The sequence below is a fragment of the Cataglyphis hispanica genome, chromosome 4 (assembly GCF_021464435.1).
Source record: "Cataglyphis hispanica isolate Lineage 1 chromosome 4, ULB_Chis1_1.0, whole genome shotgun sequence".
NCBI classification, from domain to species: Eukaryota; Metazoa; Arthropoda; class Insecta; order Hymenoptera; family Formicidae; genus Cataglyphis; species Cataglyphis hispanica.
In genome coordinates, this window is record NC_065957.1 from 7,233,142 (window position 1) to 7,258,109 (window position 24,968).

The following is a 24,968-nucleotide window of genomic DNA, read 5'->3' on the forward strand; positions in this document are numbered from 1 at the left end:
AAGTAATAGCTTATGTTATATAGATGTTATTTTGACAATTCCCTTCCCCTCCTTCTCTCTCTTCTATTAATTTATATAAAAAAATTGCAATAATAATATTCGCTCACAAAACTTGAACATTTTTATACGTTACGGAAAAAATTATTCCCGTTTTTTTCTTAAAGTTGAACGTCTAGAAAGATCGAGAGTTCCCCCGAGAAAAAAGTTAGGTGCCTTATGAAAAGTTAAACATACTTACATCCGACAGGTGAATGCTTAAGCAGATTATAATGACACGTAAATGTAATTTGATTGCGTGAGGGGGAAAACTTGATGCGTGTCGTCCAACTGTAAATACCAGAACTAATATAATAATATTTACGTATATTATTGATATTAAACAGAATATGTCCTGCAGTTCTGTGCGATGATAGATTCTCCAATCAATTTGGAATCGATTTCTCATCTGCGAAAATGTCAAGAGGGATATTAACATCGTGATTTTCCAATTTTCGACGTGACATATCTTTATAACTAAGCCATCGAAAATAAAGATTGACTTGAAGTTAACTAAAAATTAAAAAACACGAGTTTGTTATTCATTCCTGTCTTTCAAGCTTAGCTTATAAAAGAACCCGTATTTTCTAATCGTTTAAAACTCGAAAACTGTCATTATTCTCTCCAAGGAAAGCTCAACTTTATTCTTCAAAGAAATCTTATTAAAATTAAAGTCGTGAATTAAAGTATACCATATGTTATGTAACATCTCGTAAATGAATATAGAAAGATGTAATCGAAATAAATTAAACTATAAGGTTCAATAACCATAATAAATTCCGCTAATCTCGAAAATGCGATTCGTGAAAAAAATAAATGATAATATTTTTTTATATATTTTAAGGTAAATTATTATTATTAAGAATATCATAAAATCCATCAGAGAATATTTTAAGAAAACTTAAATTGATGAAAAAAGAAAGAGAAAGAGAAAAAAAACGAAAGATTAAAATCGCTTATTTATTTTTTTTTGCCAGCTAATTATTATTAACAGTAAATCTGTTTGCCAGTATATATTAAATACCGGATTGTATGATAAGCCCCGCCGCGGCAAGCTATTTTTATGCGACAGCAAAAATGTACCTCTACGCGAACAAGAATTTTCACTTGAACGACACAAGTCATCGCCGACTTTATATGCTGAATTATGCTGTGCAGCCGCCCATCCACTGTACGCGCGTAAACGTAGTAGTATTGTGACGTCAAAAGGGAACACGGTACGAGGCTGGATTTTGCCTGCAATATTCCTCGCGCTTCTCTGAGTACGTACAATGCTTTTACATAAATTCGGTATGAGCAATGACGTGAGAACGTTCCGACGTTCCTTGAGCATTCGCTCTCATATATATCTCGTAAATATTTCGCATCAATATGGTATACATTAGTGCACGAGTATTACTTTATTAAAACATGATGCGTTTGTGCATATATTTCTTATCTTGATATCACATAAAGAGATATGGGAAAAGTCTCACGATTTCTGCGTCGTCCCGATGCAGTGTAATAGTTATATGAAAAAATGGTGAATAGCTAGGAATAAAGAATAGCGACTCCCCTTTTTCCGTTCTGAAATATATATATATATTTATTAAACTTTATTTTTAAATATATATCCAACGAGCGCTATTTATCGTGCAAATCATAAAAAAAGATAAATTAATTTTGAGTTTTTTGGCGAATGTAATGCAACAATTGCTGATAGCTTATAAATAAATAATTTTGAGGTAAGGAAAGAAGAATCTTGGATATTCGAATGGAAGTATCATTTAATTTACCTTTTCTTTTTTTTTTTGCAACGCCGAAACTATACGAATGTCAAAATACTACTCTCATGATATACTTCAGTCTATACAGTATTAATCTCTATCTACGTGATAACTATTCTTTTATTCTGGTCTTAAAAGTTGGTCTAGTTGCTTTTAAATTATATATAACTTCACCAACCTCTCTCTCGATCGTGGATTTCACCTACTACTGACGCTTGTTACGTTACTTGATACGATCGTGGATTCACGATCTAATATCATTTGACAGACTCAATAATTTTTACGAATACGCAAGATAGTAAACGCGAATGACACACTTTACAAAGCAGACGATCGGTATTTATAATAGCTTATGAATATCGCGTACAGTTAATATATTTTACATAATAATATATATAACTTTTTAATCCACAGGGCAGGGAAGTCTGTGAGAAAGGTTTATATTGTAAACCACAATGATCATCGAATCAAGAACTTTCTCGAATAATATCACATTTTATGTCAGCGATGATAACAACGCCGCCAACGTCGAATTTCATTCCTGCTTAGAAACGAAATGCGTCTTTTAAAGACATATATAACAAAAAAATATGCATATAATACAATTAAATTAATTGATCAGAGATTTACGAACGCATAATATTTGTATACATCTACATATATAGGAAATAATAATTTCAAGTATCTAACGCAAGGACGGTAAAAGAATCCCTCAAATATGTGTTTAAACACGAGTTCTCTATATCGAGAATATCTTAATAATAATAATTACATCCCACACGTCACGCGATGCAGAAGAGCCGCGTATTAAATAAAGGATAGAGTCGTGTTATTATCTGTCCATATTAATCTTACATCTGTACGTTTTTATGGAGTAATTAATTTCCGCCTGATCGTTGTTACTTCGACAAGAGTGAAAGTGGCTAATACGCGTTCTCCACAGTTTTGCTACGGTATACATATGACGGAATTGAAATAAAGTCTGACATTTTATGACTTTTGCGGAACGATGTATAACACAATGACCCAGAAACAAACTTTCGTCTCGGTTGCAAATCCTTGATCGAAACAGTCAAGTTGTAGTCAACCATTTTTCGATTAAAGAAGAATTTAAATATGCGAGAGTTTAATTGGATGTAGCATTTCTTCAATTCTCAATTATTACTTTAGCAATTATTGCTTCTAATTATTTATTTCTAAATCAGAAATTTATAATTCTGTTAAACGTTAAATTTCAATTCTCTTGAAATTACGTAAGAGATATTTATGTTTTACATCCCTCCTAACAAACTCGGATTGCCGAGAACTTTCAAGATTCAATCGCGCGTAATATGATATTAATATCTCGGAAATGGAGCTCTATTTTTTTATAAACTTTGCAGAATATCAGCAGATAGTACGCGACTTCTGGGTCACCCCGTATATAATACACGTACTTATCCCGTTTGCGGATGTACTAGCGGCGGAGCAGGCAAGGCCGGTGTAGTGGAGGCGTACATTTAAAATTCATGGAAAATTTTTTCTTAGAAAATTCTCATGCACCCGGGCACTTAGCGATAATTAATTAACCCATTAAATATCGTGGACGTCACGCACGCTTTTTACGACCAGAGGCGCCCCGGACGTCATCTCTAAGCGCGCGATATATGTTTTATCGATTGGATTTTCTCTCTCTTGTATACTTACAGTCTTACTATACCCCGTCGCATACATTGAAACTGTCCTAGAAGAGAAGAAAAATAAAAAAGTTCCACATGTGCGGCAAAATGTCATCAAGCCGCTTCGCGGCTCCATTCGCGTATAGTTGCTCTGCCGCACGTTCACCCGCGATTCAGGAACAAAGAATTATACACTTTCACTCTCCTCTCTCGTGTAATTATGTAGAGTGTAAGGATGGTGCTCCGCAAGCACACAAGACGCGATTTATTCAATACATTTCGTACACATTATATTATTTTTTCTCTTCTCCTCTGGAAACTTTCTTGTTAAACAGTCTTGACAGTCTCCGGAATCGTGAATACACATTATCTCAAATCACATACTCATACGCATACACTCACACACACACACATACACGCATAAGTACACTCACATACACATATCACGATTACATAATTTATATATAATATATATAAATCGCAATTTTTTATCTCGTACGATTGCACTTATTGTTAATTATTACATATATATATATATTTATATATTGTACAGTGAAACCTCTCTGTATACACCGTATACGTTCGCGAAGTGGCACCGTACTCGTAAGCATATTTTTTTCATGTATATTCACAATGTGTGACTCCCCTAGGGGAAATCGGTAAGATTACTTTTAAACCAAGCAATTTCCCACTTTTTTTCAAGTTTGCTTTAAATAAAATATACATACAATTATATCCTTGTAATAAATTTGTACCCGCAATAACAAGGTTTGATCGATACGCTACGACACGCTACGATAAACGACTATATAATAAGGGACGATAAAGAGAAAGAGAGAAAGAGAAAGAGAGAGAAAGAAGGGAGGGGGAGATCAGTAGTTGCCATATTGTTCGCTCCTACTGCATATTGTATATAAATTTCAAATAAACCTCGGTAAGGCAGTGCCAGCACGATGATACACATAAGGTGGGGGTGGCGGACCAGAGAAGTGTCTTTGATGCTGATGAGGAAGCGACGACCGATGAGTCTCGATGGTTCCGCCACTTGACGGGGAAATGTGCGGCAAGAGGTGCGACGCCCCGTCACCGAGATCCAACTCCAGTTCCTGTTCCTCGATTAAATGCAAAGCACCGAAGGAGGCCGTCGCCATCGCTACGTCCGGCATTACGCCCGACAACTGGCCGTCGCTGCAGGAGTTGGCCTCTTGTTGCTGCAAACGAGAAATGAGAGCCGTCTCTCGCATCTAATCCGATTCTCGATCGGGACATGCCGTTAATCGAGAGGTTTCGCGAACGTTGATACGATGCAAAGAAAAATGAAAGAGAAATTAATTTCATAAGAAAGTTTCGGTTGCGCCAATACAGCTCGAATTAAATTAGATTGATTGGAGCAATCTTCATCTCTTGCTGGATTGTAATCTCAGCCAGCGGTACACAAGGCGAACAAAGGGAATTTAATTAAGAAAGTCGCGGGAATCTAAGGAGCACAACCGAGCCTAAAATGCGAGATTACTTTTCGCACGAGATATCGGTATGCACACATGCATTATGTGTAGAGCATATCGCGTCCCTTACCTCGGCCAGAAGTCTGCAGCTCTCTCCCTCGGTCACTATAGCTGGAAGTTCGTGTCTATGTGCGTAAGACGAAGTCGGCCGAGGAAATGTCATGTTCCTCCCGTAACACACCGGGGCGGTAGTTCTCACACGAATACCCATGCCAGGCGAGTCAATGTCCTCTATATCTGTCATCCTCTGCTCGTTTTGCTCTTTTATACTGTAAGACGCTGTGTTCTGAAATCGATACGCGGACAATTTATCGCGCGCCGTCCGTTAAATGAAAGATGCATTAAAAGCTGGGAATAATATCGACGGGAGAGAAAGGAAGACCGCGGAATTGGAGCGCAGAGATTTATAAAACGTACACGGTGCAGATATTGTATCCGGAGATTAGCTCGAGAATATCGCGATCTCGAGTGTCGAATAAAACGAGGCTAATGACATAAATAGACGATGTGTAGGGCGAGAATTAGAGTCGATTGACCGACAGCACACGGGACGAGCGTAGGAACGAATTGATAGAAATAAATCTCTAGTGTGAGAGAAAGAGAAAGAGAGAGAGAGGAAGGATTTTACCCTTCCAAAATAGAACTAATTCACATGTGTTACATATAGAAGAATATAACATAATATATACAATATATAGATATAGTGATCGAATAGCTTTGTATACGTTATAGACTGCTGTAAATGCGAAATTATTTCACGCACAATAATTGATACCTAGAATTCTCAGGTATCTTCTTTCCATTAAAATCTGCCCACACCTAACTGATTTTCAAAATTATATGCATGTAAATTTCTTTGATGAATATAATCGAATAAACGAAAAAAATGAACAAAGGAATGAAAAGTAACAAAGCACTTCCTTGGTTATTTTTGTTCTGTGTTTTTTTTTTCCTCTCTTTTTGTTATTGTTTTCATTTCGTCACGTTCTTATGAATGACAAACTTTCAAACAGGAAGATATTAAATCATATTATGTCGTGTGAATCCAAATGTAAGCAAGCGATGAGATCAACGTAAAATACAATGGAATTTTCTGCACATATTGCCGTGATATCACCCAGAATAATGTTTGCGCGTTAAACAACAATCTTATCATAAAGATATCGGCGGATTGTGTGTAGGATAATTATATAAATAATGATAGAAAAGTATTGTATGTGATGTGTGTATGATCAAGCATTATGAATAATTAATCCTAGAAAATGATAAAGGTGGGCACATTTCAAATTAAAACTGATAAGAAAATAATTATTTAAATAGCTTCATTTTAATAAAATATTATTTTTAAAAGAGAGAGAGAGAATTTATCTATATAAATTATAATAGTTTAATTTTAATGATAAAATATTGTTACACTGAAAAAAGAATTTAAAATCTTTAATGCACAGATAATTAATATATTTTAATGATATATATTAACGTGTATTTTTTATTCAATCTTAATAAGTTATTCAGAATCAAAGACGTAAGCAAAATGATTTCGATTAAACACAAATAACAATTTATTAGATCGGCGAAATAATTATCCATTTTTCTTATGAATCGGTCTGTATGTCGATAAATTATTAAAAAAAAAAAGAAAAAGAAATGACAGCACGTGCTGCAAACTGCAGGATGACGAGGTTTTTTTTTATCTCCCATTATCTAAGTGATACAAGGAAACACAGAAAGTATAGCAAATTATCAAAACAATTACCAAAGTTCTTCTGGCAATATTGTTGTCTTCATATGTTAGATATGTTATATCATCGCACGTGAATAGCGATAATGCATTATCTATACATATCAACATAGTGTTGACAGTGATGTATTAACGCCACGTGTTAACATGTACAATTTTAAACCGTATATAATATTTCGCATTTGTAAATGTATATAAAAGAATCCTGTGCTTGTCTCTCTACATTATCAAAAAAATCCATTTAATATTAAAAATTTATGTAACATTAAAAATTGTAATAAAAAAATTAATTGAATTATTTCTTTATATTAAATTCCAAAAATATAAAAACGTTTCTTGTAATTCATAGTTATATATATTATTTAATATATATTGTGAACAAAAAAATCTACAACGAAATAAAAATTATATTAATTAATATTTTTGCATAATCCATCTTTTTCCAATAAATTTTTGGTATAATTAAAAGTAACTGTTGTATCTCTCTTGCAGTTTGAAATTAAATCCAGTTTATTCACATTGTACATCTTCTATTATTTTTCGCATGAAAAAATATGATTCGAACAATTTTATATTTATAACATTTGTTTTTTGTACGCGTCTTGTTACCCGTTATATATTCAAGTTACGGTGATGCAATATGCTGCATATGTTTAATAATACATATCTGCATTTATTCATGCATAATACTATACAACGTATTACAACAGATTGCATGCATTTCATCCGATTGACAGCACTGCAATGTCGTTTCACATGATTCATTCGCTTGTCACCCTGATGCGACATTATGTGTATTATCATCGTATAACCTCGTTCAATGTGTGAATTGAAATATTGTGATAGATCAGTTTTGGTAAAACTCAGTCTACAAACATATTCTATAAGAAAAAGTTGCGTTATTAAAATAAAAATATAATGAATAAAATCTAAAAATATAATATAATAACCATATCCATGCATACATACATACATACATACATACATACATGCATACATATATATATGTATATATATATATATATACATATACATATATGTATATATGTACAGAGTTATAATATTATATTTTTATATTTTATTCATTATATTTTTATTTTAATAACGCAACTTTTAAAAGCAAACATTTAAACTTTTAAATTTTTAACAACAAGTTAAAGGAGACGGAAAATTTGCTCTATAATATAATGAATTTCCTTTTGCAGAAAAAAAAAGAAAAATTTTTATTTTTTCCAAAGAAGAAAATAATAAAAAGAAATCAAGTATTTCAAATATTTAATATTTAATTAAAAAAAATAATATTCTTACAACATAAATTATACTGTTTTATTTTAATGCATATTTTTGTAGTTTAAATGTCGTAAAATGTGTCACATGACGTGCTGACATTGAGAAACCTCGACATCACGACTATTCAAAATCACGATTTCCCTAACGAAGAACATTTCCGAGGACTCGTTTGCATCTCATTGAAATGAGATGAAGTGCGTACGCGCGCTTACATATCATTATTTTATCGACATTCTTCGCTTCCCGCGTTCATATCGCGCTCGCGTGTCTAATTCGATGTCGCATTAGAAGACGCAGATAACAGACGCAGGCAGCTGAAAAAGGGGGAGAAATAGCAAGCAAAGTCAAACAGAGCGACAAGAGCCTCGTTGCAACATCAGTCGTGCGAATTACGCTGCACAAAACCAGCGCGACGCGCCGCAGTGCATAAAAGTTGCAAAAAAAAAGAATAGCTTGACGTCGTCGTGTTTGTTTCAAATCACGCGCACAATCATTTTGTCCACGTGTCTCGGCAATCATTGCATCGTCACTTGCGATACAGTCTGTGTCATTAAGGTAAACAATATTCCAATTAATAGTAAGATATGCAAAAAATAAACTTTCTCATTAAGAGAAATATAGACGTAAGGGTGAAGTAAATGCAATGTTTCGCTAATAAAAATTTTAAAAGTTTAAAGTTGATGTATGATTCGTATGATATAATTGACGATAAATGATCAATGAAAAATATAACTTTTCTTATATTTACTCTACAAAAGTGCTTCATAAATAATATTTGAGATTGATATATGATTTCTGTGTTTACTCCAAAAAAAAAATGTTTTTTAAAAAATTCTAGAAAAATAGATAAGAAGCATATATTTTACTTGCAAAAAATATAATCAAAAAATATATCATTTTTAAAAATTGAATTTAACAAGTTTCTAGCTTAATTGATGAATTAATAAAATATATATGAAACAATTACAACGCTGCTATTAAGACAATTATATCAAAAACACATAGTATTAATTTTATAGAATAAAATATTTATAGAACTAAATCATAGTTTTTCTTTTGTAAATATGTCTATCGTTTAAAACTGACCACGAAATTTAAAGAGAATGATGTCAAGTGCTTGCCGAAAAGAGATGACCTCGTCAGTAAATTTTGGCGGTCATTCTTCATGCAACATATATATCAATACCTACAAGATTTGTATAATTAAATTACGATAGCACCTTTTAAAAACATGAGATTTCTCTTTCATGTCTTAAAAGAATATTGAGTATAAGTATATGCTGCAAAGAACAAGAGGTATGTTCACAACATAATTTGCCAAATTTATATAAGGCATTCTATAATTATAAACTGCGTTAACATATATCGCGAGCACCGCAGAAATTTTCGATAATATTGCTTGAGCACAGAGAATTTTCCTACGTTTCTCAAGTGTCTTCATGACGAGGTGAAATACTTAATAACGTGTTATTTAAGATAAATGACAGTTGCATAACGCACAAAAATGTTGATGTTTTGTTTCACTCTATCGCTATTCACTATCACTGCATTATCTTACAGTAATAAGAAATATATAAAAATATGATAACAGGTCTGTATTCTTATTTATTTGCATTTTGATAGAAATGGTTGGAAATTTGAGTATCGAACAAGTTAAATAAAAAGGCAAGTTAAATAAAAAGGCCGGGACTATGTTTAAAGATAAGAATTGATAACATGCAAATATAAATAGCAGGAATGGCAAGTTTTAAACAATGTATTTAAAACTGTCCGATTAAAACTTGTTAAAAAACAGTGGACACTTTTAAGCATTTTTGTTTTAAATAGTTTTAAATTATTTTTTTTTTGTCAATGTTATTTTCATTTACAATTTAACGCTAGCAAAAAATTTTAATATTTACACAGATCAAAGTTATCAAGTGATTTTTTTTGTTTGTTTAAAACATGCTTTTTCGCTACTTTATTTAAAAACACAAATAAAATAAAAAACTATAAAAACTACTAAAAATTATTTTAAATAAAAAAACAAATGTTTCTTGTTTAAAATGAAAAAAAAAAAAAAAAAACAAGTTTTTTGCCAACCCTGATAAATAGTAAATGAAGATATGCAATTTTAATATGATTTAATATTCAAGCTTTATCCTTGCAAACGAGTTTCGTGTATTCGACTTAAAATTAAATCTCTAAATGTAATGTGTATTATCATAACGAATGTTTGATAATAATCCGGTTTTAAGATACGTTCTCTATTTTAAGATATATATGCGTTTACTGTATTTAACTTAAAATTCAATTCAATTTTACTGCTTTAAACAAACTAATGTCATTACTAATTTCTTCGTTTCACAGCCATTATTTTTGTGCATACAGAATATCTATACATATAATAGATCTAAATCAAATACGAATGTGTAGATGTTTTAATTCTTGAGAAAACTGAATATTGATTAAATGCTCTGTCATACATAAGCAATTTATTCAAATGTCATATGCAGAAAATTTTTAATAAAGCTCACAAATAACTATAAGGTTCTTTAAACTATTAGATTATAAATTAGCAAGCAATTATATTTATTTTTCTGTATGAAATTATAGTATAATCTCAAAGTCCGTGAAGAAAAATTAACATATTATCAATGGTACCAAAGATGTTAAGATATTCCGAACGCTAAATGCATCTTCAAGTTCTCAACTCTATACATCAAACTTGCCGTGTGTGTGGTTGTAAAGATCGTGTTTCGCATGCTTAAGTCCGTCTCAGATACTATTTGAATTAATTCGCGATATCTGTTTATTGTTACGGTTGCCATTGTGTCATTTCGATCGTGTAATCATTTATGCTCATGCGATGATGATGCAACAAGGAAATCGATTAAAGAATTATAAAATGCATCAAAATCAATCATTATGTAATCACAAGGAAAGTTATTGCGAAAAATATCGATTGCCAAGTTTTCGTTTTCTTTTACTGTTGATAATATCTCAAGGATAGTCCGATCAGATAGTACTAATTACGAAATGAACTTTCTGTTTAAGCCAATATAATTAGTACAATTACGTGAGAAAATAACGTGAGAATTTTTTTTAAGCCTACTGCTTAACAAATATTATTTTTAATTATATCCGGAGAAGCATGTAGATACATCAACGCTATGTCAAAAATTATTGTTAAAGAAAATATTATGTGCTATTCCAGAAATTCTACCATAATAAGAATTTATGAATTTTTATTTGAAGTACTTACACGATTAGAAAAATATTTAATTATAAACGGAGATTGCGGGAAGTAAGAGTATCGCTAAGGATAAATCGATTTTAAATTGGTTTAGAAATCCATAAGTAGAAGAAAGTGCGAGAAAAAGATCTGGGACATCCCGTGAAGTAACAGTTATGCATTGAAGCAAGATATAAGTTAAGTAATACTATGCGTTTAATGTCCGTCAATGTGTGGTTTTTCTGGAATAAGAACCTGAAACGCGCATAATGCAACACAGAACAGCTTCCGCGTTAAGAACGCATTTGCGTACGCAGAATATAAGAGTAATCGAATCTATTAGTAAGGCATAATCATTGCAAATGTGACATATATTTAGATAATCATTGACCAATTATCATGACACATATATCAAAATAAAAAAAGTGCGAAACGATTATACAGTTTTACACTGATATGCGAGAACAAAGGAATTGCCCCGAGCATTTTCTCCTTTTTATGTTTGTTTCGTTTAATTTCCTCATAAGCTACATTTATCTTCCAATAACTTGTTAATCATCGTTAAATCAATTAAAGTCAAGTGGTATTCACGGTATCAATAGTGTATCAATAATGTACCAATAGTAATCTTCTCCGTTAGTTATTTACGTTCACACACACTTTATTACGAATAAGAAGACGAGGAAAAACCTTCGTGGCAATTATCTGAGAATGCAAATCGACGGATTATCGCAGATATGTAGATTATGAATATTGAATGTCTCGAAAATGTCTCAAACTCTCCACATAGCTTTATTATTTTAATTAAATTTTATTATTTTAATTGAATTGAGAAAAGTCTTAGAAAAATATACGTAAAAATTAAATTATTATTTTAATATTGAATAGTAATTTTAAAATTATTTATACACTTTAATGAGATATATCAATTTAAGGATCATATCCATTAATTAATCTCTCGAAGAGATTTTTGCTTTTATTATCATAAAAATGATTTATATCGCAAAATATCAATATGTTAGAAAGAACAGAGTGACAATAAAAAAAATATTATAATACTGAAGAAGAGTATCAATGACAATGCGATCTAAACATCTCTGTTCGCAATAATTTGAAAATAAATTCGCGCGCCATTATTTTATTTAGAAATAAAATATTACGTAACATACGTGTATGTATCGGTGCTCATCACGGTATCGTTACAGAGTCGTTTCGAGCAATTATACAAGGCGCTAGGGTTAATTGAATACACCTCGCTAACAATAGATTACACAATTCTGAGAATGACTGTTAACTTTTAACAATTATTTTATACTGTCTATACAAATATACATACGTTATTATTACCGATTGTTAGAGAAAAAAGGAAACTATTTTAGAAAATAAAAGAAAAAGAACATTAGCTATGTAATAAACAATACACTTAACAAATTCGAATGACATTAATATAGTTGCAATTGTCGCTTAATTGTAAAAATTCGCGCGATTTAGAAATAATTTAGTCACAAATGGACTTATTAATTTTGTTTCTGCAAAATATTTATATTAACAGTCTATTTATCTCAACAGTCAAAGTTTATTATACGAATGCAATATAAATAGGTCGTGCACTGTTTGGCCGCGATTGAATTGATTAACTCTTTGCGGCACGGGAATTCAGGTCATAAAATAGACCCATGTTGCACAGGAATTTTATTGCGTTTTAAATCAAACAAAATTGTTATATTTTTATTAATAAAAGTATCACATAATGTAACAAAATAATATAAAATAACATAAATATAAATATAAATAACATAATAATAATAACATAAAATAACAAAATAATAATTATTTAATCGAATTTGTTGTTAGAGGGCGGGACTCAAATAGTCCCACTGTGCCACATAGGTTCATGAATGGTACTACATGAACGGTACACTATATTCAAATCACATTTATAGTTTTAAGAATATTAAAACATAAACAATAAATAAAAATATGTTTTTTTGTATTACTCCCCAAGTTGCATGGTGGGACGAATAAAATCCCACCATACTTTCATCATTTGCAAACAAATTTAATCTTTAGTTTTTATTATAAAACACTTCACTTGTTTATATAGAACTAATTTTTATATAAATTAACTTACCTCTACGATTTTTCACATAAAACCAGGAAAAAATATTATCGCAATAAACCTTCCGCTTACAACAATTGTTGAACCGGTATTAGCATGTTGAAAGTTGCCAACATAAGTGCATACATTTGTAACATTGGATGAATATATTACCAACTGCTTTACGTAAATAAGACGAAATATAAACTTATACACATGCAGCTATTGCAAAATTTCGAGGTGGGATTAAAAATGTCCCACCATGCATTACGGTCCATCAAAAAGGTGGGAGACTTTTAATCCCACCGTGCCCCAAAGAGTTAAGGCAGAAAGACTCGACTGTGTTTTTATCGATGCACGATTGTATCCATGTAAGTGCAAATAATGACATTCGCGATCTTTTTCTTTAGACTAGAACTGCATCGAAGTGCCACGTCTGCAAAATATTCTGCAAAATCGGGTCATTATAACCCGTTATTTTTTTATTCTCGCACACAATTGCACTTTAAACTTTTTTTATGCGTTCTATTAATCGTTACATTTTTAAATTTATTTAATGCGTAATCTACTGAGCAGCGATAAGGGAAATGCTTATCTAAGAAATGAATTTTCATGAGTCGTAGTCGTGAACGACAATTTTAATCGACAACGTTCTCTCTCCATGATATATAAAATAGCGCGATGCTTCACAATGACAGTTAATGCTGGATACGCGAGCGAACGTTAACGAATGAAAAATACATATATATATATGTTCTTATATCGGAGATAGAATTGCGAACGCTAAGTCAATTGTGCCGTGTAATGATAAGGTGAGATTTTTTTTCAAATGAACTTATGTCACTAACATCTATACGCCCAACAATAAAAAGCTTTAATTCGGAGTGTGTGTATGCGTGTGCGTGTTTGTTTGTGTAAATTATATGTATATGAAACATTTTAATTGATAGAATTTTTAAAAAATTAAACAAAAAAATTTTATTAAACGCATATTCGAAAATTAAAAGAGCTTTAGAGAGACATACATACATATTCAGTTTTTTAATTTGTAAATTAATAATCCTTTTTATGTGATCATACATGAAAAAACTGTTATTCCACAAATATTCAAAATTACGACGTTTATTTGTACATAAATTTTAATAGAATTTTTCAATAATCCTTATTGTTTAAAAAGATGGAAAAAGCCACGTTATGAAAAAAAGTGAAATATAAAACGCAAAATTTATGAGAAACATTGATTTACAAATCAAAATTCAAATAAAAATCGAAGTTAACGGATCGAGATTCTATCTTGATCCAAATTGACAACACTACACAATAATAAATTTCAACCATTTTACTATTCAAAACAAATTAAAATAATATAAGGTTCATGACTCATGACAATCCATAATTCATAACAGTACATATCTCTTTCGAGATATACACATCGTTAAATACACACGCATATCTTGGAATTCCAAACATTTATTATTTCCTAATACAGAGTATGTCTAGATAAATTAAAATTTTTAATATTTAAAATTTTAATTTACTATATTTATTTATTATTATTTTTGTTTATTTTTAAATGAGTTTTATCGATTTTAAAATTTAATTCTTTATATATCTACAGTTTACTTACATATTATATAATTTAGAGTAACGATTTCTTTTCTTAATTAAATTCAATTAAATTCAAACAATCCAATTAAAAAGTTTTATTAATACAATATTAAGAATTAAGAAATTTTCGTAGAAATATCAAACTTGTAAATAAATAATAAAATTATATAGTTAATTTCAAGCGAATTTTAATTTAAGAGAAATTGATTTTACAGCTTAGCTAGAGCTCCGAGAGTGACAACTAAAGAACATTCAATTTGTGCCAAAGAACACTTGACTCCAATTTCCAAGTATAATGTATGTCAATTATTTTATAACATGTATAAAATCTTATCTTGATATATATATAATGATCTCGACATTTTAATTATTTTAAGATAATCACTGATATATGAAATGTTTTTAGGAAAACGCAATCGACCAGCATGCTTCCTGTTAAAAATCTGGACGCATTGCTAATGCAAACGTACGGTTCAGATTTTCAAATACACGATGTGGAGTGGAAACAATTAACAGATCCAGGAGAAAACTTCGGTAGCCAGATATTAGCAATTACTGTTAATGCCGAACAAAATGGCAAAAAGAAAACCTTAAATATGGTTGTTAAACTACCACCAAAATCACAGTACTTGCTAGATTTGTTCGACAGTCCAATAACTTTTAAAAAAGAATTGGATTTCTACAGCACTGTAGCGCCGGAGTTTTTAAAACTACAAAACGAAAGCGGAATTCCTGAAGAGGCTCTAAGCGACATTACACCGCGATTTTTAGGTGGCAGATTAGGCTTACGAGATCCGCAGTGTTTCGACGAGCAAGCCACGATCATTTTAGAAAATTTGAAGAACGACAATTATACGACGCAAGATCGCATTCTCGGTTTAGATAAAATGCACATGGATTTTGCGATCAGTCACTTAGCCAAAATGCACGCCATAACGATCGGCTTGAAACTCAAGAAGCCTGATTTCTTCAAAAGAGTAGTGCTACCCATTCTCGAGTACGCCGTGAACGAGGATGCAAAAGATTGTGTAATTGATATGGTACAGAAGGCGCACAACGATTACAAAAATATGAAAGAAGCGGAATCTTATCTGAACAAGATCGAGAAAACGCTCGAGTATGCGAAGAGCGTCACCATAACACCGAAAGAACCCTGGACGACATTGGTACACAACGATTTCTGGGTGAATAATATGTTGTTTAAATACGATAAGACAGACAAGCTGATCAATATGAAAATTGTAGACTTTCAATTGACGATCTACGACTACGGCGTGCATGATCTCATATTTTTCCTCATATCAAGTTCTCGAAAAGAAGTACTCGACGAACATCTCGACGACATGATTGACTTGTATTACAACTCTTTCATCAAGTGTTTGGAATCGCTAAGCGTGAACACAAACATATTTCCTAAGAGCCAGTTTATGGAGCAATTGAATCAGTGCGCTCCCATCAGATTCAAGCAATGCATTATGATGGTGCAGGTAATCCAAGCGGCACGTGGCTCCGTTACAGAATCAACTGATACTGCGGAGAAAGATGTTTTCAAGGGTAGCATCAATGACGAGAACTACAAACAAAAAATGCTCCACATCTTGTCTGTATTCGATCGAAAGGGATGGTTTGTGAAATGATTAGAAGTAAAAGAATATTTTTGAAAAATCAATCCTTTCGTAGAGAATTATTTTGTTTGCCTATAAAATAATAATCGCCAAATAATATAATAATAATAGAAAAAATTGACAAGTATTTTATATAATCGTATTTATAAAATTGTATATAAGTATAGACAAGGAAATAATTTTTTAAGACAATATTAAAACATATTAAGAACCAAAGCTAGTGATTATATTGATATATATGAATATTTGATTAAGTCAATAATTGTTAAGATATTTAAATATTAACGCAAAAGATACAATTTATCTATTATGATGCTAAAAATGTGATCAATACTTGTCACATTTTACTTCTCATTTAGACATAAAATAGAGAACTCGATCATGCCAATATGTAAATATTGTAAAGTATTGTTGTATATGAAAATATTGTAAATGTCAATATGAAATAGTGTTTTCTAATAAAAATTATATATATATACGATTCTATTTTAAATCAGATTATATGTTCATATAATAAAACAACAAATTTGCTTTTTTTTCATGTGTTTATACACATTATTAAAATGTAGAATAATTATATTTAACCCTCTATGGGCCCGTGTAACTTTCAGGTCACATTTCAATTTATCGATATTTTACCAAATAATTATGCGAACATTATAGGCTGCGTGACTTGAAAGTCACATAGTGAATATTTAAAACAATTTAAATATTTAAAACAAATTTTTTTTAAATTTAAAACAAAATTTATTTAAATTTAATTAACATCAGGACAGGATTTAAAACAAAAATTCGGCCCATAGAGGGTTAAAATGTACGTAATTTCTTTTGTTTTTAATATTACGATTTATCAATACTATTATTGTTTTAAATTATTATAGATTGTCTAAGATTAAAAGTAAAAAGCGGTAACATAAGAAAGTACTCACCTCCAAAAGATCAGCTACAGTATCGGGCAAGTTGAATTCCCTGACAACGCGCAGTCGCACTTGCCGATTGATCTCGTGTCGCGAAGAAAGTGGCAAGCTTATGGCCCGCTGACAGCTCGGTGATTGCTTCAATTTCTGTTCCCGTTTCAGCATTGCAGCCATCGTTGCAGAATCTGGCACTACAACAATAAAAAAAGTTCATTATCTCCTACCAATTATCAATTAAATCTATCTATTATTTTATTCCCTATATATGTAAGTATACATTCTATTCAATATTAAAAATATCATTAAAATGTTTTTATTTTTTTATATAATTTATATATCGACATAAAGTTAAGCTTTCATGTCGAGATTGTATACAATATTCAAGTTTTGATAGTATGTCATATAAATAAATTTTCGAAACATATAATAATGTAATAATAAACTAAATTATTATTATACATTATTAGTATTAACTAAATACCATACCTGGAAACGCTGCAGCGAGAACATCAACACCAGCGGTACCCATAGCTCTTGGTTTCTCCTCCACCATGTACAACGCATCCGGTATATCCGCTACATATCGCGGCCTCCGCAATCTCACTAGATCAGCTTCTTGGATCATCTGTTCTTCCACCAAGGACTAATAACCAAAATATAATTCATCAGCATATACATCGATAAGTGTTTCTAGAAGTTTAAAAAGAATTAACATTACCTTGATCTCTTCATAATATGGCATGAATAACCTTGGTCTCACGAAAAATCCGTTCTTTTTTCCACCTCTTATCCAAGCATTCACTCGTAAATTATCCCTTTCGTCTCCTATCATATGACTCGGCGGAGTTGAAACCAGTCCTCTCCTAATAGCCTGAAATCATCAAACATAATATATTAATAAAATACATTAATATATTAATAAAATACAACTTTTTGAATAATTTAAAATGTTAAATATATATATATATATATATATATATATATATATATATATATATATATAATATCAAATATATATATATATATATATATATATATATATATATATATACCTGTGCTAATGCTTCACTATTCGGCGGCAATATATGGTCTATTCTGACAAGCGGCAAAAGTTCGCTTAGTATCTCTCTTAATTCGATGTCGCTGAGATCTCTCTTCTTAATACCCTTTCTGGTCACAGAATGCACCGTATGGCTAAGCAAATTAGGCTCTCGATCCTCCATTCGACGTACTAATTCGTGTTCGCCCCATTTAAGCACTGCCTGCAGTACTTCAAGTTCGCTCGCTTGTAAAAAATGACTCTGTAATACATTCGCTAAATGGGCATGATCTAACTGATGGAGAATCGAGGACGAAGCAATCGGCTGAAATTCTTCTCTTAAGTAATGTAACGCTTGTCTGTGCACCCATGCTGATCCGTGTGGTTGACTACCCCATCTGCACAAATAACATAATTTTTTTTATGTGACCAACTAATATCTAACATTTATAAAAAATCGATCAGTAATAAAAAAAAAAAAACATACTTGAGAACAGTCGGCAGCGATTCCAAGGTGAGATATTCCAAGATAAGATCTTCGCAACCTTGCGATAATATATCAAGCTCGAGAAATCGTCCGATTTGATACAATTCCATCGCTTCTTCCAAGGGACTCGGTCGCATTCGACCCGTATGTGTTAGAGCTTGAACCTATAAGTTTAAATAAAAACATTAATAATGTATAAAAGTAATGTAACAAATTTTTTCATGCTTAATATTTACCTCTCCCAAGCTACCAGCGCTATTTCCGCAACCACTTCCTCGCAATATTAATGACAAATCGACGGTATCTAGATACACAGCATGTAACAAGACTCTGGCATATCGCTTAGGTATTACACTTTCATCCAGTACTATTCTAGTAGGTATATGAAGCGCCCTTTCTGTGTGATCCTCGCCCGATCTGGTCCGTCTTTGTATTAAATTTCTAAAGAAAGGAGATCTTGCGGAGAGTATCGCTTTGTGACATGGCAGCTCTAATTTGGGACGAAATCCATACTCCGAACTGCCGCTATCCGGTCTTTGATAATCGTTGTCCGAGGTGAATACGAGAGCGGCATCGGCATAATCACCAGTATCCAGCAAATATCTGAGATCATGTTCTAATGGATTTGGAGTTCCAAACTCTTCACCGAGTCTCCGAAGTAGATTCGCTTCTAATGTTGCATCGTGCGGGCAGATATCACCAGTGTAAAGATATCGTAATAATGCTGAGAACATCTGCACTTCGAGATGCGGAGTCCTTAACTCCAAACATATTCTAGCACCATATCCTGTAATTTTTAATAAAATGTTTAATTAAAATATATGTGAGCAATACTTTATATAACATTACACTTTATATTAAACAATAAAAAGTTTATTATAAAGTGAGAAATTTTATTATTAAAACGAGTTTAAATTACAATATGTTTTATTATTAAATATGTACCAGGGCAGCCAGCCAGAAGATCCCTAAAGTATGGACATCTAGCAGAAAGCACGGCTCTGTGAACGGGAAAACACGCTCCTCTATATACAAGATCCACATCGGAACAATGTTTGTAATCATATAACATTGACAGATCTTGCTTGAAAGTAGCAGCCGGTGGTCTAGCTAGTTCAGCTTGAACATGAAGATCTTTCAATGCAGCTAACGCCTCATACTCCTCAAGCAGAGCTGTTGCTTCCAAATGACTCCATGTGGACACCAAATCTCTAATAATTCTACCATGATCACATGCTTTAGAAGAACGGCGTCTCCTAATAAATTTCTTGCGTAATGTTGCAAATCCTGTCATCTTCTTCTTTTTCTCTCTATACATGAATAAACAACTATAGGAAATTTGATGTGCGGTCACATTTGTAACTTTCATCTTTGAATAATTCTCTTTCTCTGCTTATATGTTGAGATTTGATTTAAAATATAATATATTCTAAATTCTGTATCTCATATATATATATATATATATATATATATATATATATATATATATATATATATATATATATATATATATATATATATATATCTTTAAATTTTTTATTTTGGATCTATTTTAGAATAGTTATTAATCTAAGACTATATAGACATATTATATCAAATGTGTAAGCTAAATAAAATATTTCTGTTATTTAAAAAATTAAAATGTGATAGCAGTGAATAGCAATGAATTATATAAAATATTGATAATGTACCTAACTGCAATGCCATGTTGTTCTGGACTACTTGACGCTGAGAGTCTAGCTGCTTGAACCGAATCTCCACCTACGTTGGTGATGCTTGATGATGCAGAAGCACCCATTCTATGTGTCATGTGAGAGGCATCTCCACGCTGTCTTCTCATAAACCAGGAATCCCTTTTATCAGTATTATCTATACTTCTTATGCGTCTGCGTTGTAACACACACGGTGTCAAAATACGAAGTACATTCATTGCTTACCCAGACGACAGCCTAAAATAAATTGAGTGCAATTTATCTGATAACAGTTTAATATTAGGGCATGACATACTTATTGCAAAATTTAAAAATTCATATACAATATATATTTTAGAATATAATTTTGAATATATATTGTAATCAAACTGATTAAATTTAATACAAAAACAAAAAATTTATATGATATATCAAATAAAGAATAATCTTTTATTTCATTTTATTTATATTTATATCCTTAAATAAATCTTAATTATGTATCTGTAATTGTCTTTGTTTTAAATATTTTTTAAATAGTTATATTTCATTATCAATTCTAACAGATATGTAGAATTATATATTATTATTATTAAATTTTTATTCTATTCTTCAAATGTGTTTGAGCAAATTATTCAAATAAATAGACTCATTTATTTTAAACAAAAATTTTGTATCAGAACATATTAAAAGTAAGCACAAGTATAAAATAATAAAAATTCAAATATAAAATAATAAAAATTCAAATATAAAATAATAAAAATTTTTTAAACTAATTTGAATGTGCATATATTGCTTGTTAAAATAATTAACATTGACGTATTCGGGCGAAAATATGTTTAAGAGCGTAAACGGATCTTTAAATTAAGATTGAGCAATGGAGTAGAGATTGACATATTGATAATGCATTGCATGGCAACAGATCTGCGCGAATCTCTGAAAGAGTCACCATCCGAACATAATAAGAGAAAAACAAATTCACGAAAAGATCTCTGCGAATTCACGAAAATTAAATTATGCTGTATGAAAAGATATATATATATATATATATATATATATATATATATATATACCACGACTCTCCGTTTGACATACATGTCAAAGCTAAGATAGCAAACTCACAGTACAAATAAAGTACGACGAGCGCATTATGTTAGTCAACGATAATGCATGACGTATGAGAACAGGACAGGTTCACTCACCTTCGCGTTCACGGGAAGGAAACGAAAAAAAAATATAAGAAACGCATGTGATATATAAACGGAACGCATGAACGCGATAACGCTAATGAACGCGGGATACACACACAAAACATCGCCACCGCTGCATTCGCGACGAACAAAATCCGGGACCGAGAGGGTGAGAGACGAACGCTTGACAGTCGTCGTCATTACCTGGGTCTCCGGGACTGCTGCTTCTCGTATCCATATTATTTGCAATCACGCGCGACACTCGACCGTACAACAAACTGGCACGGATAATCATCATCACAAAGCACGACGGCCATGTTTATAGCTTACGCGAGTGAGGCTATCTGTGTGCATGCGTGCGTGTATGTGTATATTGTGCGTGTGGTAAATAAAAGTGAAGCGAGAGTCAAGCATGGCGCCCTCCTTCTAACGGTGTGCGGCTCGAGAGCTCGAATCGAACGAATCGATTACGCGACGATTCACGTCACAGGATGTATGTTTCGCATCGTCGGCGTCGTCGCCCGTCAACGCTGTCGTCATCGAGTGCCCCATGACGTTTGATTTGCGACGAGCAACCGAGCGATGCGTCATTTCGGAAGCCGATCATAACGAACAATTATTCGTTTATAACAAGCGTCAAAATTTTCGTGTATTTATGTTTGTAACATTTCTGGAAGAGAGCAGTTATTTTATGAGATTATTTTGCGACAGCGAAACATCTCGGCGATGATCGAGGACACTATTCGGAATTCAGAACAGATCAATCGCGCACAGCTTTTTGCACTGTGACGTCATGGGATTAATGCATCGCGGGAATTTTCTCCCTCTTGTCAACAAAATGTCTCTTTTCAGAAAAAAAAACGCGCAAGATTTTTTTTTATATTTTCTTTACACTTATCTATTTTACATTTTTTCCTATCAATTATATAATATATTATCATTTATATGAGTATATAAACTAATGTAATCTTATATGGTTATAATTGTGAAACAAATTTTATAAAATAAAACTCAAGCACCACATCTTATATGTATAAACATAAAAAATATTTAAGAATAAAAATTTGTTCTTAACATTATTGTATAAAGCTAAAAAATATATATATAAAGTATATATAAAATAGTTATAAAGTAAACTTAGAGTCTTGATTGCATACCACCAGATACCACTATGGTTTCACCAGTAATATAAGAAGCATCGCTACTTACTAAAAAAGCAGCTACACTGCCAACCTCATCTGGCAATCCCAGTCTTTTCATACTAATACGTGATGTAGTAGCATCGTAGTTTTCCTTCGATTCGTACAACTAAAAACATAATAAATTTATATATAAGAGAATATTATCCTTTAATAAAACAACAGATTGAACAATTTAGAAAAATACCGATTTTGAAAACTTAGTTTTTATTATTCCTGGTGCAATACAATTTACACGAATCCCAACAAATGCAAGGTCTTCTGCAGTAGCTTTAGTTAGACCCAGTAAAGCAGTCTTGCTAATTGAATATATACCTAGTAACTAAAAAAATATTATATTAATAAGATAATTTCTTATTATGAAATTTTTTTAGTATAAATAGAGGATATATATAAAAATAGAAGCAAAATTTTTTTTTTCAGATCTTACATTAAAAGGGACATATCCAGCAATTGAAGATATGATAATAATAGAAGGTGATTTACTGCATTTAAGAAATGGCAAAGATTCTTTCATAAGCAGAAATGTAGACTTAACATTGACATCAAAAATTTTATCCCATATTTCCTCAGGGCTATCTAATACAGGGCCAACTGCTGGGTTAACAGCTGCATTAGATATCAGAATATCTAAACCTCCGAAATCTGTTTTGGTCTGCAATTTTTTACAATTTTATTCAAATTTTTTATAGGCACTAATACATAATTATATTTAAATGATAAAATAATCTACTGTTACTAATTGGTAAAAAAATGTATTATGTTCAAAAAATTGAATATAGTTTTCTGAAAAAAAAAGAAATAATATATGCATATACACATATATATATATATATATATATATATATATATATATATATATATATATATATACATATAGAAAATTAGCACTTGTCATAACTTACTTTCTCAAACAAGTTTTTTCTATCTTCTGTTTTTCCCACATGACAGACAGTACCTGCAACTTGTAATCCCTCGGATTGAAGTTCTTCTACAGCTTTTTTCACATTCGATTCTTTACGACTGCTGATCATTACTTTAGCACCTTCTTGTGCTAAACGTTTCGCTATGGAAAATCCTATTCTATAAAAATTCAGAGCATAACCTAAGTGTAGTATTCAGAATGTTGTATAATTATATAATTTTCGCAAGAGTAAATAAAAAAAATACCAAATTTCTTCTTAAAATGACGTTGTATGTGCAGAATGTTCGAATTATAATTATAATTATAAATATGATTTTCTTATATTACCCCTCTGTAGATGCTGTCACGATCGCGACTTTTCCCTCCAATCGATTGCATTTTACCGAGGAAGTTGCATTAGTACCAAAATTTCGGGCACTTCGGTTTATTGCAGTACGCAACATCGTGGAAAATATACACGTTCTTCGTGATTCGGCGCGATTGATTGCAAGTCATGATAAATTATACTATGGCATTAAATCTGATATCACGCTAAATATATAGATAACATACGTGTATAAAAAATCAACACAGGTCAATACAAAAATTTTTTTTTTATGCGATATAATATTTACATTAATACAATTTTAAATATTAAAAATAATATTAAAATATTAATTAATTTATTATTATTTATTAAAGATTTAAATAAAATTGATGCAGTCTTTTAAATGTGCAAAAAATTTGAGCCAATATCATAAAAACAAAACTGGAATAGGAAAATCGTCATCGTTGCATTATTAAAATGTCAAATGCATTTAGAATATCATTTCAAGACTACACAATTCTTAACATACTAAGTTATTTTCATAGAATATTACAGAAGATTTGCGAAATTGTCTCCTCTAAATTTTATACTCGACTACACAATTTTTATACAATTATACACATCTATAAAACTTTAACAATAAAAAACTTGTGGAAATGCTATCTTAACACAATA

The 24,968-nt window shown here is 31.3% G+C and overlaps 3 protein-coding genes across 5 annotated transcripts; 1 reads left to right on the top strand and 2 right to left on the bottom strand.

The window, feature by feature from the left end:
• Positions 1–1,592: 1,592 nt before the first annotated feature.
• On the bottom strand, positions 1,593–22,225 carry LOC126849150 (BTB/POZ domain-containing protein 7). 2 transcript variants are annotated; one of them, XM_050590742.1, is made up of 11 exons: positions 22,067–22,225; positions 20,676–20,933; positions 19,930–20,294; positions 19,221–19,771; positions 18,985–19,148; positions 18,511–18,895; positions 18,177–18,329; positions 17,945–18,101; positions 17,471–17,649; positions 5,036–5,251; positions 1,593–4,671 (listed from the first exon to the last, which is right to left on the bottom strand). In XM_050590742.1, the coding sequence occupies exons 2-11, from the start codon at positions 20,912–20,914 to the stop codon at positions 4,381–4,383; spliced, it is 2,700 nt and encodes an 899-aa protein (XP_050446699.1). In that variant the 5' UTR covers positions 20,915–20,933; positions 22,067–22,225; the 3' UTR covers positions 1,593–4,380. The 2 variants fall into 2 exon arrangements, with proteins under 2 accessions (XP_050446699.1, XP_050446698.1); XM_050590741.1 differs by having other exon boundaries at positions 19,930–20,312.
• Positions 8,285–17,017, top strand: LOC126849203 (uncharacterized). Of its 2 annotated transcripts, none has more exons than XM_050590840.1 (3): positions 8,285–8,551; positions 15,132–15,213; positions 15,323–17,017. In XM_050590840.1, coding segments are annotated over exons 2-3 (1,233 nt in total). In that variant the 5' UTR covers positions 8,285–8,551; positions 15,132–15,211; the 3' UTR covers positions 16,554–17,017. The 2 variants fall into 2 exon arrangements, with proteins under 2 accessions (XP_050446797.1, XP_050446796.1); XM_050590839.1 differs by lacking the exon at positions 8,285–8,551 and adding an exon at positions 14,014–14,120.
• Positions 22,226–22,860: 635 nt separating the features above from the next.
• LOC126849230 (dehydrogenase/reductase SDR family member 4-like) lies at positions 22,861–24,481 on the bottom strand. The gene is made up of 5 exons (XM_050590891.1): positions 24,314–24,481; positions 23,967–24,144; positions 23,492–23,716; positions 23,249–23,383; positions 22,861–23,170 (listed from the first exon to the last, which is right to left on the bottom strand). Exons 1-5 carry the CDS (start codon positions 24,427–24,429, stop codon positions 23,000–23,002), a joined length of 825 nt encoding a protein of 274 aa, XP_050446848.1. The 5' UTR covers positions 24,430–24,481; the 3' UTR covers positions 22,861–22,999.
• Between the last annotated feature and the right edge of the window lie 487 nt (positions 24,482–24,968).

Bases quoted from the DNA above. Each gene is read 5' to 3' on its own strand.
- LOC126849150 (XM_050590741.1), bottom strand. From the start codon at position 20,914: ATGAATGTACTTCGTATTTTGACACCGTGTGTGTTACAACGCAGACGC. The intron at 20,313-20,675 runs GTACATTATCAA...AATTTCCTATAG, and splicing joins CAACATGGCATTGCAGTTAG to TTGTTTATTCATGTATAGAG. The intron at 18,896-18,984 runs GTATGTTTTTTT...TTATTTGTGCAG, and splicing joins TCGCTGCCGACTGTTCTCAA to ATGGGGTAGTCAACCACACG.
- LOC126849230 (XM_050590891.1), bottom strand. From the start codon at position 24,429: ATGTTGCGTACTGCAATAAACCGAAGTGCCCGAAATTTTGGTACTAAT. The intron at 24,145-24,313 runs GTAATATAAGAA...GAATTTTTATAG, and splicing joins GTGACAGCATCTACAGAGGG to AATAGGATTTTCCATAGCGA. The intron at 23,171-23,248 runs GTATTTTTCTAA...TTATGTTTTTAG, and splicing joins AAACTAAGTTTTCAAAATCG to TTGTACGAATCGAAGGAAAA.